This window comes from Palaemon carinicauda, chromosome 1 (genome assembly GCF_036898095.1).
Source record: "Palaemon carinicauda isolate YSFRI2023 chromosome 1, ASM3689809v2, whole genome shotgun sequence".
NCBI classification, from domain to species: domain Eukaryota; kingdom Metazoa; phylum Arthropoda; class Malacostraca; order Decapoda; family Palaemonidae; genus Palaemon; species Palaemon carinicauda.
Window position 1 is genome coordinate 251,566,114 of NC_090725.1, and position 19,265 is coordinate 251,585,378.

The following is a 19,265-nucleotide window of genomic DNA, read 5'->3' on the forward strand; positions in this document are numbered from 1 at the left end:
AACGATTCGTGCCCTCTCAAGGATCTGACTCAAAAAGTTATATTTCTTTTTGCTCTTGCCTCAGGAGCCCGAGTCAGCAAAATAGTGGCATTATCAAGAGACGAGGGTCATATCCTGTTTACAGACTCAGGAGACCTTACCCTCTTCCCTGATCCGACGTTTCTCGCGAAAAATGAATTACCCGCCAAGAGATGGGGCCCTTGGAGAATCTGCCCCCTGAAAGAAGATGCCTCTCTATGTCCGGTAGAGAGCCTCAAGGTCTATCTTCGGAGAACTTCAGACTTTGGTGGAGGCCAACTCTTCAAAGGAGAAACATCGGGTAGCGACCTGTCACTGAAACAACTAAGAGCGAAAATCACCTACTTCATTCGCAGAGCGGTTCCTGACAGTACACCCGCAGGTCACGATCCTAGAAAAGTCGCATCATCTCTGAATTTTTTCCAGAGTATGGATTTCGAAGGCCTCAAGAGCTTCACAGGATGGAAATCTTCGCGCGTTTTCTTTAAGCACTACGCGAAGCAAGTGCATGAAGTCAAACATTTCGTGGTAGCCGCAGGTAGTGTTATGAAACCTGCAGTTAACTCTGCATAGAACAGTGAGTTACTTGGGACTTCAACTCTTCGGGTGCCTGTGTTGACCCTCGTGTGATACATAGTGATTTCATGGACACTTAGTGTTTCTCATAGACTGTTCTTTACAAGGTGAAATGTCATAGTCGTCACATGAGTGCCACATGCCTAGAGCATGATGTGTTTTTCCTTATTAAAGACTGACGTTCCTATGGAACTTGTGCTTTCTAATAATTTGAAATTTCTTTCAGATTCAAGAGCGAAGTCTTCTCATTTCTATGTACATTATAATTTGTTTGTAAATTAACTTTACATCATTTATTGCATTTATTATTACTATAACCTGCAATTGTGAAATAAAATGTCTATTTTATTACTTGTGCGTCTCTCTCCGCTCCTATTCATACTATGAAATACATGGTTGTCATAGTTTCATTACCCCCTTTTCCTTGAAATAAGAAGAATAATATGTTCTATCCGTATTATATACTCACCTATGCTGTGTAATATTCCTAATTGAATACTTACTTGCGCCATATCTTCGAGACCAGACTGTTCTCTAGCCATGGAATATACTGTAGTGCCTAACCACTACTTATCTATTGTTGAGAATGTTCCTACACGAATATCGACCATTCCGTCTTGTCTCCGAGTTCTTCACGTACTCTCCGCAAGGTGAGTAGCCTTTCGATGACCACTTTGAACTTTGGTATGGACCGTTGGGACTTCTCTGCCAGGGGGGCAGGAAGCTGCATCCCCACGGAACCTCTATCGAGGTCACAATGCTTACATTTATTCAAAGCCCTTGGCACTTACTCTATAAGGGGAAATCTACCACGATACATTGATTCTCTGGTACTCTTCCATCAGGACGTCATGGCTTGAGCCCAAAAAACGGATTTTGAGCGAAGCGAAAAATCTATTTTTAGGTGAGATAGCCATGACGTCCTGATGGACCCTCCCTGCTATTCTAGTCCAGCCTTTCAGGCCCCGCCCTGTCCTGCTGTATCATGGAGATTAGCAAGCAGCTGACATCAGGATGAGGACGGACGTGACGTCATTTAGCAATGGCGCCCATTTGTTTACGTTTCGAGTACCAAAAGTAGCCAAGGACGATTGTAGCTGTGGAACGGCTCCCCAGTTATTCTCCGCCCCTCCATATCGAAGTGTTAACTCTATATGGGGTGCAGATAGCTATGTGGCGTGTTAATACATGCGTCCCCTGTTGATATACGATGTCTTAAAGGGAAACCTTTAGGATACTCGCTCCAGAAGTAAGAATTCCGTGATAACCTGTGGTTTAATTCTCTGGGAATATCCTAGTAGTCAATATACCCAAGGAAGCTACCAAAAAGGAACCTTCCATCAGGACGTCATGGCTATCTCGCCCAAAAATAGATTTCTCGCTTCGCTCAAAATCCGTTTTTTTACATGCTTCTTTCATATTATACAGTTATGTTATTGTTGTGTGTAATTATGTGTAGCCATTTATTAAGGATTTATTATAGGTTTTTAGGCTGAGGAACGAATTAAATGAATTACCATGAATTCTTATGGGAAAATTCTTTTCTACATCCGAACATTTTCTACATCCGAAGTCGGTTGTGGAACGAATTAATTTCGTATGTAGAGGTACCACTGTACTTTCTGGCACAGTTGCAGAGACACGGTACTTCCTTGCTTGTTTATGTAGGACACCTTGGTGATGATGTCACTTGTCAAAATCACTGAGTGTCCTACCCGGAGAGGGCAAGACTCCTCGAGGGTTAAAGCAGTAGCTCTTCTTTCTAGAATGTTGGCGTATTCCTGGAAATCTTGAACCATCCAGGAACCTGACGCTATGTGCTGACCGAGGTTAGTTCTCTACCCTTCTCTGGATGCATCTATAAAGAGGAGGAATTCTGGTGGAGGAATTTAGAGTAGGGGCCCCCTTTCAGGAGGTTCATCTCTTCCAGCCACCATCAAAGGTCCTATCTGGACCCCTCCCCTATATCTACTAGATAGAGCAGAATGTCCAGATGCTTTGACCAAGAACCTTTAGTCTCCATTGCAGAGATCAAATAAGAGATCTGGCTCTGGGGACTAACCATTTTATGATGGTAAGTGCACCACCAAGAGCTTCTGCCACTAGTATGCTGGAAGAAGGGACTACCGCTGGAAGGGGAGAGCTACCTCTCGCATACAGAAAATCTTTTCTTGGGACTGGCATACTTTCCTTTCCACTGTATCTATATTCATTCCTAGATACACTAGTATTTGAGTGGGAATTAGGATAGGATTCTGTTGATTCATCATAACCTTCAGGTCTTGGCAATGAGAGAACTTTTCTAGAAGGAGGTCTTCCTTTGATTCCACTGGATCAGCTAATGATTTAGACGGCTGAACAGGAGAAATCCCGAGGATACCAGCTCGAAGATCCTTTTAGAAAATTTGGATGCTGATGATCTCTGAGTTGTACCATCACGAAGGTATTTCCTAGAGAAAGGGTGGCTAGGGATTTGGAATTACACATCCTTGGAATCTAAGATGACCATGAAGTCTTGAGGCCTGACCACTTGTGTGACCAAGGTCGTGGTCTTCATCCTAGAAAATGTTTGCCATATTGTTCAGAATCGAGAGGTTAATGATTGGTCGCCAGAGCTGGGACGGATGAGTAGCTGTTTTGCTACGACCTGATGTGGAAGGTTAAGGCTGTCACAAATGACATTAGATACTGTAAGACGAGTCTTGAGTATCCCTCCTCTATTTCACTGGGGCTGATCCATTTGTGGAATCTTGTAATCACAGCATCATGATGCTTTCGCACCTAATTGCCCCACTGGTAGGAACTCAACTGCCATAGCTCCTGTCAAGACAATATCCTTCAGGGCCTGCTTCTTACGACAGTCAGTTAGGTCCATCATGTTCGTTAGGTAGCAGACTGTACCCTGACCAGTGGTCGATCCAAGAGACCGCTTGCACAGTAGCCATGGCCATGACTTTCATACCAGACGCCTCTGCTACCGAGTAGAAACCTTCACCGTTTAAAAACATTCTGCCAAGCAACTTGGTATTCTGGTTGCAACTGCGGGGTCAAGTGGAAGGGAGAGCTGCCTGTATCTTATAGTAATTTTCTCTGCCTCTTAAAGGCTGCGGAAATTAAGAAGGAGGATCTATTCCCTTTTAAGGAGGCCTCATTTCTGGAGACCTGGGATGTGTGTATGAAAGACGTGCCTCTGGAAATAAGCATACTAGCGACATGTTCGGAGAACATGCTATAAGAGTAGGCGAACCTAAGGCAGAGCATCTAAGAACCGCCTGCATAGGAGACTTGCATCTGTGAGACGCCTATAAGGGAAGCGCTTCTTTTAGGAAACGCTTGTGTCGAGAGACACATTCATCTGGGAGTTGGCGAGGTTCGTCGGAGAAAGAACTTCTAGTAGAAGATTGACCTGAAGAGCAGATTCCTCTGCAAGTGAAACTCTTGGAAGAGGAGTGTCTGGAAGAGTCTGCTGGCAAGTCGTCATCTGAAGGTTTGGAGAAATATAGACAACTACTACAAGGCATCTACAAACCACCACCAACGAGGTTAGATAGCCAAGGGTGAGAAACAACCATGAGAGTGTACTCCGAAAAACAACACTTTGAAGGACAACATCTTCGATGGTGGCAAGGGTCAGGCACTTGCTCACTGGACCTCCTATCTGGTAAAGCAGGAACTGTAGGGCACTTCCATCAGGAAGGAACCCGGAAGATGCTCCCTCCCAAGGCGGGACTGAAGACTCTACAATAAGCTCTGTAGATACTGGATGCAGCTGCAGGGACTAGAAGTTCTATAGCATATTGAAGAGTCAGGAACTGAATGGTGTTTCCCTCAAGAAAGGTGCTTGCCTCGCGAACGATGCCTGGGAGAAGACTCTCCCCCCAAAGGAAGACTGGAGACTACATGTGGTCGTCGACTTACGACTAAGATAGGGACTGAGAGGTGCGTCATAAGTCGATTTGGACGTATGTCAAACTTAAAAAGTGCCATTTCCGTAGATTTATCATAATGTGTCATGATTCAGCAATCATCCAAGTCATATTTTATCTATTTTCTTATTTTGTTTTCTTGTTTCACAGGATATCTTATGCTCTATTAAAGCATTTTTGTATTCTATTTTTTAATTTTGTAAGCATTTTAACAGTCAAGAATTACTTTATATTTTGTTTACCTTTGGTTATGATCAGCTGATGTGAAGGTCCCGCTACCGTATCGAGAGATTGCGCACATACGAATGGCGTAATTTTTATATTTCTTGATTTATTGAAAATATCTTCATGGTGAATATTACATCAGCACAAATATGTTACAGGATATCACAGTTTTCATACAGCTCATTTATAGCCATTACTATCTATTATCGTGCAAATGCGTTCTCGCTCTTTCTTTATGCATGTGTGGGCGCGCATGTATGAAAAGTTCATTTTTAAAGCTTCATGCAGTATTTAATTTTAGTTCATTATTAAGCCTTCATATATCATTAGACATTATTGTTTATAATTTTGGTTTATTAAAGCATATTTGTATTCTATTTTTCAATTTCTTGAGCGTCTTAATGATCAACTTTCGATTTACTTTCGGTAGGCATCGGCTGATCTCAAGGTCAACTACTACATAGTGATTATGCGGACATACAGTACGAATAGCACAGAGTAGTTTATATAATTTTCTTAACTTATTCGAAATATTTTCATAATGAATATTACATAAGCACCAATATGTTATAGGGCATCACAGTTTCCATAAAGTTTGATTATAGACCTTGTTCTCTCTCTCTCATATTTTGATTTTTAATTCACCAATAAATCTTCCTATTTCTTCAGACATTATTAGAAATTCTTTGTATCATTACTCGAAGATTCGATAATGGGAATAATGAGATTACTCAGTAATATACAGAAAGGAAATAATTCGGTTTGCCCGTGACTTCCACCATACATATGACATCACAGGACGTGATGTAAACTCGACAATGAATGACTTGCAAATTATGTAAAAACTTCTTCTTTTTTCTTGCAAGTAATGAAAGAAAATACTAACTTACCAAGCAAAATTATTTAATTTTTAAAATGTATAAAAAATACTATATATTTTCAAGAAAATATTTGTCTTATTAGTGTGTACAGTACTTTCTTTAGATAATTATCGACGTAATATCAGAGATGAAATAAAACTAGTGTAAAATAAAATTTAAGCCAAGTAGTACTCATAAGAACCGATACAGACACACAAAATACTTTGTATCGTTCCTGATATTTCGATAATTGGATTACTATCACTAATCATTAGCCTATTGGAAGGTAATCACTCTATTGCCTGCTCGCTCTCCGCCGGTAATATGACATCACCAGACATATAATATGAATTCCACAGATATTAAAACTCTATGCATTTTTTTAATGGAAATGGATACTGTATATTATCAATAAAAGAAAATACCATGATAACTCAGTTCATTTTTATACAAGAAAATTTATCATTTCCAAGGAAAATATTTATTTCCTATTACTTGTGACGTCATCACAGTGAAAGAATTTTTGTAAAGTTGAACAGACATTAATCGCATAGATCATAAGTCAGCAACTACCTGTATACAGTTTCCTATGGTCTGCAGAAAGATCTAGAAATTCAATGATCTGGAGAAGCAGCAACTGAAGAGTGCTTCCCTAAGGAAGGTTGCATGGGAGAAGACTCCAGTCAAAGACTGGAGACTATGAAGCTTCCCTGCAGACACTGAAGGCATCTGTAGAAAGATATAAAAGTTCCACAAGGATCTGGGGAAGCTGCAACTGAAGGGTGCCTCCCTCAGGTGCCTCCGAAGGAAAACGGAACTACATGGCTTCCTCTGGAATTTAGAGGCATCTGTAGGAAGGTCTAGAAGATTCACAACAGTCAGGAGAAGCAGCAACTGAAGGGCGCTTCCCTTGGGAAAGGTCGCCTGAGAGAAATTCCTCCTCCAAAGGAGGACTTGAGCCAATGAAGTATCTCTAAAGACCTCGGGAGCAGCAAAAGGAGGGTCTAGAAGTTCAATGATGATCCAAAAAACCGGAACCAAAGGGCGCTTCTACAGTGAGAGCTCCTAGGAGAAGACTCTCCCTCTGAAAACTTCAAAAGTAGACTGGAAAAAACAGGTACTGCAAAGACGCCGACTTTAGAAAGGTCTAGAAGTTCCAAGAGTAACTGAAGAGAGACACCCGAGGCATCAAAGATCCCACTCTGAAAAGGAAGGATCTGACAAGGTTGTAGAACCTTGGAGCATGCTCCAAAGAATAATGCTCTGGAGGAGACCTCAGGAAGGGCAAGGCACTGGGTTCGAAGAGGAAGATGATGCCAGCAGCATCTCGCAAGGGGGAGATCCTATGGAGGGGGGGAAAGAAATCTCCCTTAAGGGTCCCTGTACAGGCAAGCGAAGAACAGGACAACCCGGAAAGCTACTGCCTTCTCTGGAAAGGACTGTTCCTGCTTCTGCAGTCGAGGGGTACTTCATGGGAATGTCTGCTTCAATGTCCTAAGGTCTCCCACTCGAGCTGAAATGAATACTTCCTTTGGAGGAGAGACTCTTGTTTTGCCTACCTACTTCAAGGAATGTCAGGTAAGTGTTGAGTGAGAGGTTGTGGTTAAACCACTTCCAGGATGACTCCAAGGGTACTGAAGTTGCTTCCCCAAGGAAGACTACCACATAAGAAGCGAAATTCAGTTCCCCAAACGTCAGGCAGGGACGAAACTGAAATGCTCTGACACACTACCAAGAAGCCCTTGGATCCGGTCAAAGCCTCTGCAAGAACGCAGGAAAGAAACACTTCTTATACCCATCAAAATACAATCCCTAACCATGTTGGAAAAAGAAAGAAAACTAAAATAATGATAGTGAAAACTCTAGCAAGCAAGAACGGCTATGTTCACAGACGGCTGAAAGCTAAGTGGGTTATCAGTGAACTGGGAGGTAGAAATGGGCGATCGACTCCCTGCTACCGATAGGTACCTCCCTGTTTACACCACATAATTTTAACTGGCGTGTTCCAGCTTCACTAATATCTATTCTCCTCGGTGAAGGATGAGTTGGTATTCGTGTAGGAACAAATGTTTTTCTTTTGTCAAAACTCTTATTCATTACTCCTCTTGTATTATTTATTTCCTTACTTCCCTTCCTCACTGGGCTAATTTTTCCTGTTGGAGCCCTTAGGCTTATAGCATCCTGCTTTTCCAACTTGGGTTGTAGCACATCTAGTACTTAGTAGTAGGTTGGCCAAGGCACCATCTACCTGTTGAGATACTACTGCTAGCAAGTTATTGGGTCCTTTGACTGGCCAGATAGTACTACTGTGGACCCCTCTCTTATCAAGACTCAATTTTCCTTTGCCTACATATACACCAAATAGCACTGTAATTGTTATTGGCTACTTTCCTCTTGGTAAGGGTAGAAGAGAGACTTTAGCTATGATAAGCAGCTCATCTAATAAAAGAACACTCCAAAATCAAACCATTGTTAGAGTTCTCTTGATTGAGGGTGTACTCAGGTACACTATTCTATTTGTTACCTATTTCTTTTCCTCATTGGGCTATTATCCTTGTTGGAGCCCTTGGGCTTATAGCATCCTATTTTCCAACAAGGGCTGTAGCTTAGCAAGTCCCTGGAACACTTTATGCAATAATTGATAACAAATTCAAGGAGAGATATCTTAATAAACAGTAATTAGTGGACAACCTGAATGTCCTTTCAGAGAAACTGAAAGGACAAAGATACTCTGACACATAAGTTCTGGGTTTCTTCCCACTTACCACTAGAATGTTCCAGTCCTTTACTATGGGCATGTGTTTATTAAAGGGAAGAAAATTTGAAAATAAAAAATTAAGATCAAATTTTGATTAAAATAAGCTTTTAGAGAAGAAGCTGGCTTATATGAACATCAGAGAGGTTCATAGAAATAATATCTTTAGAACCACCACTATCCAGAGAGAAAATATTCCGGTTGTTTATAATTATACTGTGCCAAACATTCTACATGTACATATACGATAAATATCCCAATAAGCATTTAAATTTAACAAGATGTCAAACATTATTCACACAAAGTATGTTCATATTGAATTACCACAGTAGAATAGTGCTATTGTCATGATGTTTAATGCAAACATGTTCTGGTCTAATTCAATTCCCTCCAAAATCATGCAGAACCAACTATCAAATAACTACCCCCACCATCCAGGAGAAATTAAAACTTTCAACTCCTGCACTGATGAGAAGTTGTAAATTAAAAAAAAAAAAAAAACAAAGTTAGTACTTTCCATCAAAGCTGTAGAATCTAAAATGAGAAAGGCAGATTTTGATTTCTATTGGACTTCATATCATCTGGAGCAATAAGTGGCTTCACTTTTATGAAAGGGGGCATCTTGGACTTTAGTGAATATTTTGACTTGCCAATGATGCTCCAGTGCAGCCTGCAAGTGAGATTTTTGTTAATTATAGTGAACATATTATAAAATGTCAGAAATAATAAAAAGGGAGTACACTATTTATAATGCAAGTACAATTTATTAACAACTAATGCTACTCCCACCTTTTTCTCTACTTTCCTTGAAAAATAAGGTTAATATCTTCATTTGTGTTCATGACCACCTAAACTTCACATCTCAGGCTATCAGGTATACCTGTTAAAAAAGTTTTCATAACTCTTCACTTCCTAGTCTCTCCATCAAAGAAAAGAACTAATTGTCCACTCAATATCTATTTGCTAAAAAAAAAAAAAAAAAAAAAAAAAAAAAACACTGGTAGTTCCCTCCCCCTTTCACATAGCCACACCTTAATGATGTGTCTGGCATTATGGGTGGTATGTAAATCTTTATTGTAATTGCACACCTCAACATAAACCTTTCCCAGTCTCATAAAAACAGCTTTCACTCTTCCCAAAATTTGTCATATCAAACTGGCAAATTCCTAATACACTATTTTCAAGTACCATTAGCTCACCATACCCTCTCTCACTTTTTCATGGCAAACTTGAGTGTCATAAACACCAAGATAAATGGATTTATAAAGATAAACAAAAAAGACCTATCTACCCAATATTCAATTAAAATTAAGTCAATCAACAAAATCTGCAATAAATATTAAATGAAATATTCTACAAGATTTCTAAAGGGTCATAATTTGCACTTAACCCATATGTTACTACCTACATAATTTCTTTTCATGCATATAATTGGATATGGGCATACAGATCCGAACCAAATCTATAAACTTGAAGTAGAAATACCAAGCAACAAATTGAAGAAAGTTACAGGAAATAATTGTACTTTTAATGAACATACAAAAAAGGAAGAGATCTGACAATTACTTTAATAATACAAAGATTTTTATCTATTACACATGAAAGCTTCGAAATTCTCAGTCGTTCAGGTACAAAAGAATACCGAATCCCAGAAATCTCATCTTTTTCAAGATTGAAGCCATCATCCCGGTGAAGATTAGGGCATCTCTACCGAGGTCGAAAAGCAGGCACTCAAATCAGTAATCCTTACAACTGTTTGCAAACTGAAGGATATTCTTTGAATCTGATAAATAGGAGCATGAATCTATAAAGTCAATAGAAAAATACAATATCTTTTTCCTTACTAACCCCATGACTGTTTAGGGTGTTTCCTTTGAAACTTTGTGAGAACTATAAAAATGTTTAGAATTGAAACATCTAGAACAAGTCTCCACCTCCCAACAATTTAGACACAACCTTTTGAAATGGATCAAGACTTTTTCTATTAAATTCCTCCTCAAAAGTCTTCCAATCTCAGTTTGTAAAATATGGATCTTTGCTGAATTGTTAAGAAAACCTGGCAAAGGTACCAATTCCTTGGACAATAGCCCTCTTTATCCACAAATTACAACCATAGCTTTGGATGCAGGTTTTTCCACAATTTATCAAATTATGAAAACCTTCCTCCTATGTATTCATAACTGCTCTGACTAAATGACAGATTATAAGTCCCTTTTCTTTCTCAGATTTGATTTATATCCTACCATCTTGGCATAGAAGAACTGCCATGTTTACACTCTACTCTCATTGTTAACATAGGCAACCATTAACCAATAACATAAATACTGAAAGCAATTTATTATTTCCTCTTTCCTTGTTATACAAACCTGAGACCTTTAGGTAAGGAATATGTTTTTCAGTGCAAGTTGGAACAGTCACTGAAATCGTTAACGAGGTAGTTAACAAAAGGTGGTGAATGGGGGTGGGGGGAGGAGCCATGCCCCCCCCCCCCCTGTTGATAACTCTTTACTTTTGACTTCTCAGCTTAGGCCAGAGAGGGGAAGTTGAGGTGGGAAGTTAACTTAAATGACATAGATTTGTATTGCAAGGAAAAATACAAATTACTTATAAAATTTGCTATTTGTTAAAATTGATATTTGTTCCTACTCTTATACAAACCTTTCGTCCTTCAAGTAGGGTGACTCACTTACTAGTGGGTCGGAAGTCCCCTAAGAACCAAACTGGTTAGTTCTTTCTTCCCTGGAAATGTCAATCTACCCAGTCCTGTATAGGAGCAAAGGAAATTACTCCAGCAAACTCCTGTCTATCATAGGGATAAATAGGCTGGTAGGGCCTGTCCTGTCCAAGAAAATTGGTATAGTATGAGGGTCTAAGGAGTGATCCCTTTCCCAAAGGAAATAGCAGTCCAAAATAATGTACAGTACCTGGCATATGTTGATGATAGGGTTGGTTTTCATTCAACCATCTTTCCCTCATATAGGGAAGACAGAGTCGAAACTTCTCCAGGTTCTAAAATTGGGTTCAGAAGTGTAGTTTACCCGCATTGTCAGATCCAGCGAGTAACGCTTTGACCGCTTCATTCCCAAAAGAGGGGCAGAAAGAATGGAAAAGAAAAGCCAGTCATTCTGCCTTCACTCCAGATTCGCATCTAAATGTTACCATAGACAAGATGCTACCATCCCACATTGGAGCTTGGGTTGCTACACAACTACTTGAACAGCCACCATAAGACCAAGTACAAAGTTGTCAAGGGGCTTCTGGGTACTCCTGTTGTTCAAAGGCTGTGAAGGTGGTCTGGTGTATACACACCCCAATCCTTAACACTTAGCCAACTTCAAGATCCCCCTTAAAGGCAAGGGTGGGGGCTAACCCCTGACTTCATGAATTCTGGTTCCAGCTGGTACCTCGACCCTCTTAGCAGTCAAGGCGTATGTATTATGGATTGTCTTTTGATGTCATAAAGAGATTGTGTTCTTAGATACCTCTTTATTGGTTATGTCAGAACTAGGGAAGAATTGCTGAAACTCAGGTCTGAGGTGTCTGATCTTCTTCAGCTAGCACTGCAGAACCCTCACAGGACACAAAAGTATCACCTCTCAACATCACCCTATGCTTCATGTAGAGAGGGAATAGAGAAGGGCTCGAATCTGGGAACGTCCCACGGCAGGTTCTGAGTTTAGGCCATGCAACCTGGCACTCTAATAAAGGAGCTCCTTCCACCACTAAGGATGGGAGACTAAGTCAAAGAAACCATGTAAGACTCCCAAACTCTATGCTTATAATAAGGCAGCAAAGACAGTCTTGAGAGAAAGAACTCAAGAGTGATAGCCCACAATGGTTTAAAATGGTATGCATGAGAGCCTTAAGGGGACCAACTGCTATGGAGGATAATATAACTTTAAAAAAATAAAAGATCTAGTAATTGTTTCTACGTATGCAGAAACATGTCATACATGCTCTCCAGAAGTTTCACCCAATTATTTCTATAAATAATGAAGATAAAGCAGTCTTTAATTGACGACGTCATCCTAACTGCATCGTCTGCATGACTGAGTTTGACAGAATCATCCTTGTATGTTTATTTTCAGTTTCTTTTCACTTGTGTTTCGAAATCTCGTATATCCGACAGAGATGGAAGGCATTGTGAGAGGGTAGACCAACTACGATCTACGAGAACAAGAAGACCAGCCAGTATCTCGAATGACATATAGAAGTTATGATGCACGTGTGTTTGTTTACCTGCAGTTCGTACGTACATTGTGTTTTTGGGCTCAAGCCATGTCGTCCTGATGGAAGGTTCCTTCAGTAGCTTCCTAAGGGTATATATGACTACAGTAGATATTCCCAGAGAATTGAACTAAAGGTTTCACAGAATTCTAACTTCTGGCGCGAGTACCCATAAGGTTTCCCTTAAGGATATCGTATAATAACAGGGGACGTGTGCTTGACACGCCACATAGCTATCTGCACCCCACATAGCGTTTACGCTTCGAGGGGGAATAGTGGCAAGTTATGTGAGGAGCCGTTACAAAGTTATCCTCCTCCGTTACTGTTTTGGTACTCGACGACGTCAACATCCGGTCGCCATGTTGGCCGCCATCTTGAATGACGCCGCCGGAGCGCGCCATTGTCATTCCTTTACACGTAGCATTTATGACAAGGTGTTTTTCCCAGTTTTTCGCTAAGTGAGCCAGTATGTCGCAATCTTCAGCCTCGCCTTCTTCTGGAAAGTTGAGTACCATGTTCTTGTATTGTATAAATAAGCTCTAGCCGTAAAGTAACGCCTTTTTATCTTAAAATACCGTGTTTTGTGGCGGAGCTGTGCCTTGACCGGAGGCGTCATGTCGGACGCTTTTGTTCGCCTCGCATGTTTTATTTAGTTAGCCAGAACAACCTTACCCAGTCTTATAACTAATTATCACCATTAGTTATTTAGTCTTCATTGCTAGGAATTAGTTATATTATGCCGATAGTATCTCCTTTTCGGCGAGCATAGGTAGCCAATTCGTAGGCTAGGGTTCTAGCCTAGCCCCTAGACTTGATAGCCTAGGTGGTTTTTGCTTACTCTCATGCATGATATAATAAGTGTTCCTAGTTTTAAATTATGAAATGGAGATTCTAGGCATTTATCCATATAAGATTCAGTGATTGCACATATGTTTTCGCCTTCGAGGAAGTATACTAAGGGTTTCAGTGATCTTGGTAGTCGACTCCCTTGCCCCTTACCTAACGTAGGGCCTTGTATACTTCCTATCCTCCCCAGTTACCTTACCCAAGGTATCTCCTCCCTCTGAGGTAGCCTAGGCTACATCCTAGCCCTCCTTACCTCGAATCATATTCGAGTAGGGTTAGGCTAGGATTTTCTTTCCCCACTCCTAGCCATAGCACATGAGCTTTGAGTTTGGGACAGAACCTCAGAGTACCAGTCGTTCGCCCCCAGCTCCCCCTCTAGGTGAATGAACTCTCATTTTGGGGCCTTGCTGGTTGGCGAAGGTGGAAGGGCTCTGCCTTTCTCCCTAGTCCACACTTGGTAGGGTCTCAACCCTTTCCTCCCTGTGGCCTAGCGACCTGTCCTACACCTGCCTTCCCTGGTTCGGGACTCGCTTCCCTAGCCTAGGTTAGGTAGGCCAGGGGATTCTGTTTCTTTATAGTTTAGGACAGTACACTAGTGCTGTACCTCCTCTGAACTAAGCTACCCTAGGCTGGAGAATGAAGTCTCCTACACCTAGGATAGGGCTGGTTCTGGAACAGACCCCCCCCCCCCCCCACCCTGGGGCGTTGGTGAAGGCTACGCCTTCCCCCACGCTCCCCCTCAGGACCCTTGCCCCTCCCTCCTCTGTCCTTTTGTGTTGGCCTAGCCATCACACCCCTGTCCGCCGTCCTAAAACTCCACCGTGTTCCAGCGGGTTGTGGGTTCAGCTTGGTCCCTTCGTGGGTTAGTCCGAGCTGCTACGCTTCCTGCATATAGTCGAACTATGGGATAGCCTAAGTGAATCGGTCTGCCGGCGTGGGGCCTCCCTATCTTAAGAGTGTTCTTCGGTCCTCCCTTGGGCAGCCACCCGCAATTCCTGCCGACTGCCGGCTCTGTTGCGGCTGGATGAAAGATTGCCCCCCTCTCTTTCATTTGAACACTCCTTCTGGAGGAAGACGAGGTCAGGGTAACGAACTACCCTTCCCTCCTTCTTCCCCTACCCTTTCTCTCTACCTATCAGTGTCGGTCCACTGCCGCTACCCTGCCAACAACAGCTGTCAGGGTACCCTAGTATCCACTCTCTCATTGATTGACGCCAGTGCTGGAATATCTTCGCCGGTCGCTTGCCGACTGCCGGAGGCCGCCAACGTGCTGGCAATCTGCCATCATCCAGAAGCTCCTATTCTCTCTGCCACATAGACTGATGACAGGGAATGGGTTCCCACCCTCGATGGAGATTCGCCGGCGCCCGGCGCGTTTCCGGCATGTCGCCACGCTGCCGGCGCCACCTAATCATATTACTTCAGTGGACTGTCACCTCTCCCCTGCCGGCCTGGTGCCGGCGGCGACTATTGTATAGCTATATATGATAGCCAGTATATCTATGGTACAGTACTTACCCTAGACAAAAAAATATGATGTATAGTTATGCAGTAAAAATATTTCCAGCATACTCTGTGCATCCATGCGCAGACCCTTGCCGGGACCCATCTGAATAGGGAGGGATTACTTCTCCCCCCCCCCCTTTTTTTATCCTAAACTGAATGAACTCAGTTTCCCCCCTCTCACCATGACCTCTACCAAAGGTTAGAGTTTCTTCCGACTGATGGTGTTTAGTATGGAGGGCACCAATATGAGAGAGAGAGAGAGAGAGAGAGAGAGAGAGAGAGAGAGAGAGAGAGAGAGAGAGAGAGAGAGAGAGAGAGAGAGATCTTTTTGTTCAGAGGTTACAAAACAGTCATTTTAATGTTGTTAGCTTGATGACTACGAGAATGGTACCGGATAAAATTGGTTGAAATAACAATCTTACCTTTCACAAGGCAGGAAAACTAAAGCCAATGCAATCCCCAATTGAAGAACTAAGAAAGCAGTGAAGATATGCACAAGGCCAAGAGATATTACTCCTTCTGATGTACAAAGAGCTGAAGGCGGTTGCCAACGTTCCCATAGCCGATTCAATATTCCACCAGTATGCATCTTCAGCAGCCTGTAAAGTATTACTAGTGATTACTTTGGTAAGAAAGACTATATTATGGAATTCCGCAGGTAAGATGTGCATAAGACTATATTTTGAAATGCCAACCTGGATCCAAACAAATATTTTGAATATATGTAATTCTGATACTTTTCAGGTACAAGGGGAGAGGGATGGAAAGAGGAGAATGAAAAACAAATTATCCTAAAATGTTGATGCAATGCTGGTACACATACTTGGGAAGATTTGCTCATGATTGAACTTGATAATGTTATTCTGATTCCTTTTAATTGCAATGGTCATGAAAAATTGAATATGATACTTTGCAGAATATAAGAACATTTGCTCAGATTCATTTAGATATTCATGTTATGTATAAAGGATTCATATGTTCAGATTTATGTTCTTATCATATTTGAATTGAACGCTTTACAAATAAATTATATCACTCGAAAAATTGGTAGCATTTATAATTTAAAAAACAGCAAACGCAGTAACTACACGGCACAATAAAAATTTCCCTGAAATTACCCTTTCATCTAAAATAATCCATGAAGTGATATATATTTTTTTTAATTAAAAAACATAAAACATGGGGACTGTAAACAAAACTTACTGGGCATTAAAGACTTCCAAAAGAGGTGATCCTTTTCTAAAGGCAAAGCCAGTGCCTTGCAAGAAATATTTTCCTGGAATCACCATAACATCACAAACTGTGTAGAACCTTGCTCTGTATATATTCTCCTCCATCATGAAGACATAGTTTCCCCTGATGACCTAATGTTAAATATAGAAATAAGTATATTAAATGGTCAACCTGAAAATCATAGTAAATCTAGCTATGCAATGTTTAAAAGTTACTCCGATGCAATTAGGTCGCATTATAACGAGAGAGAGAGAGAGAGAGAGAGAGAGAGAGAGAGAGAGAGAGAGAGAGAGAGAGAGAGAGAGAGAGAGAGAGAGAGAGAGAGGTGTTTATACCTAAAGTATCTTTACAAAATTAAAATTTTCACAAGAAAATAAAATATTAAACGAGAAATATAATGAACTACCACAAGACAATGCAAATGGAAAATAACTGCCCATATTAGTTCCATGTTAACTTGAGTGCTAGGTAAGACTAGGTATGCCTTCAAACTATAAATGAAAATTATCTTAGAGGACATAGTAGTGGAATTTGATGAGTTTAGTTTATCCTAAGTTTAAAGATTTTCCTTTCAGAGCAAGTGTTATTTCAGATTTATAAATGAGATAATTTGGATTTATATAAAACTGTTGATCTTATTAGTTTTTAATTTAGAACTCTGAAGTAAAATGAATATTTAAAAAAATTCCTTAAACATATATGGAGAAGAGATGTAGTGGGGAGATTTTTTTTTTACTGCTGAAAGATGGATAGGAACTACACATTTCAGGTTTTACTTGATCGTTGCCAACTTAGAATACCCCTTGTATGTTTCTGTGATTGGTTCCTGGAACGGTATTATCTATCTATCTTCGGACATAATCCAGATGTACGGCTTCAAAAATGCCTTAAAATGAGAACTAACACGTAAAAGTAGTGTGAATTTCTCGCAAATGTATAAATCTATCGTCAAACCTAAAAGGACTCTAAAGAAGACATTACAATAAAAATTTTTTGAAGAGTAAAAAACCAAGATGTTATATTATTTAAGTTGGGATTTGTCCTTAAAAAGGCCTTAAACATCTCAATGGCAGCTAAGTGACTTGAAAAAGTGATTAACCTAGAAATTTGGAAAAATTATTTCATGAACCAGAGTATGAATCATATCTTAAAACTAGATTAATTATATTTTTAACCTGATTTTGAAGGTTAACTCTCTCTCTCTCTCTCTCTCTCTCTCTCTCTCTCTCTCTCTCTCTCTCTCTCTCTCTCTCTCTCTCTCTCTCTCTCTCTCTCTCTCTCTCTCTCAATATTAAAATTAATGAATTATTGATTGGAAATCATCTAGCATCATCAATGATCACTGATGCCGATTGGAGTATGATTATAAAGAATTGGTAACTAAGAAATAAATAAAAAATCAGAAATGAATAAATAATAATAAAACTTTAAAGAATCATTCTCTGATATCCACAAGACTGGGACATTCACCCAATAAATGCCTAACAGTCAAGGGAACTAAGTAAGGGTTTGCACCTGCCGGTCATCAAGAACTCGTGTGTTAAACGTGTGTCGTATTCTTAGTAGAACGAGGGAAGTTTCCCACCTTCTAGGCATATTGTCATATTTCCATGGAAATATCGCACTTGTAATCTCCTTCCTTTTATTCTGATCCACAGAATTCCCGTAATATTACCCAATATCATCAACAGATGTTTTATGAGGCCAAAGGTTACCGTATTACGTGGAACTGGATATCTTTAAGGAAGTAATTTGTCTGCCGATTCTTTTGCTTATTTGTTTACCTCTTCATTTCCTGGCACACACAAATGGGTTGGAACCAAAAAAAAAAAAAAAAAAAAAAACTTTAACTTCTTTATCTGTAGTGTTACAAATATACAACCACTCTAAAAAGTTTAAAACTAAAGAGTTAGTTGGATTAAAAACAATGCCTTCAAGACAGACTTTGCATCACTAAAAATGCTAGAATTACCCTTTTTCCTTACTGTATTGATATTTTTCAATAGCAGTCAGAATTCCAAACACATCTGCTGTAAACATAAATGATGCTAAAAGTAGTGCACGTTTACAATCATATTAAGTATTGTACACCCCAAATCCAACATCAGCACTGAATTTCGAGCCATGCATAAATATAAATTCAGTATCCCTATGTTGTTCTGCATATTTCTTCCCTTACCATGTTGCCTTTAGAGCCACTAAAATACTAAAAGTCCGTGATCTCTGGAAGTTTTCAGGGAGGAATGACTAATAACCTAAAAGGCAGTACCCAACTCCTGGAAAGATTCAAAACCCTGCCTCTCAGTCATTGCCTATAATCTTATTAATCGAATACCATTCTTTCGTCAGTATGAGAGAGAGAGAGAGAGAGAGAGAGAGAGAGAGAGAGAGAGAGAGAGAGAGAGAGAGAGAGAGAGAGAGAGAACCGCCTGCTGGCTGCTGAATACAAAATTTGAGGTTAGCACTTCTCTTGTTTTATATAGGTACTCTACTGCACAGTATTCTAGAAGCTCTATTCCAGCTGTGACCAAGTTATGGAAAGATCTTCCTAATCAGGTACTTAAATCGGTGGAACTTCAAAATTTCAAACTTGCAGCAAATGTTTTTATGTTGGACAGGCTATTATAAGTCACATTTTATAGTTTAAATATAAAAAATCTGTTTTAACGTTATTGTTCTTATAATATTTTATTTCAATTGTTCATCATTTCTCTTGTAGTTTATTCATTTCCTTTCCTCACTGGGCTATTTTTCCCTATAGGACCCCTTGGGCTTATAACATCCTGCTCTTCCAGCTAGGGTCCTACCTTAGCTAATAATAATAATAATAATAATAATAATAATAATAATAATAATAATAATAATCTGAAACTACGACCTGGAAAAATCCTTCAAAAATTGGAGTTGAACTTTGTCGTAATCTGTTTTTCACTTCACAGAGACATTCGAATTATAATCAATTTGGTGTACTGTGAGTATTCTGTTAACCTTGTAAAGTATTGAATATACTTATGTTGAATCTTAAATATGGTTACTGTATGGATATTGTTTGCTGGTTGTTACTTCCTTTTTTGTAACTGTTTTGGCATGTTA

At 40.1% G+C, this 19,265-nt stretch overlaps 1 protein-coding gene across 1 annotated transcript in view; it reads right to left on the reverse strand.

Annotated features, from left to right (window-relative positions):
* Nucleotides 1-3,650: 3,650 nt before the first annotated feature.
* Nucleotides 3,651-19,265, reverse strand: part of LOC137655236 (glutamate receptor ionotropic, kainate 2-like) — a 240,098-nt gene continuing 224,483 nt past the window's right edge. The window contains exons 10-12 of the mRNA XM_068389123.1: nt 16,143-16,303; nt 15,362-15,538; nt 3,651-9,030 (exon numbers count right to left, since the gene is read on the reverse strand). Coding sequence (XP_068245224.1) covers nt 8,895-9,030; nt 15,362-15,538; nt 16,143-16,303 — 474 coding nt within the window. The 3' untranslated portion in view covers nt 3,651-8,894. The remainder of the gene's footprint in view (nt 9,031-15,361; nt 15,539-16,142; nt 16,304-19,265) is intronic.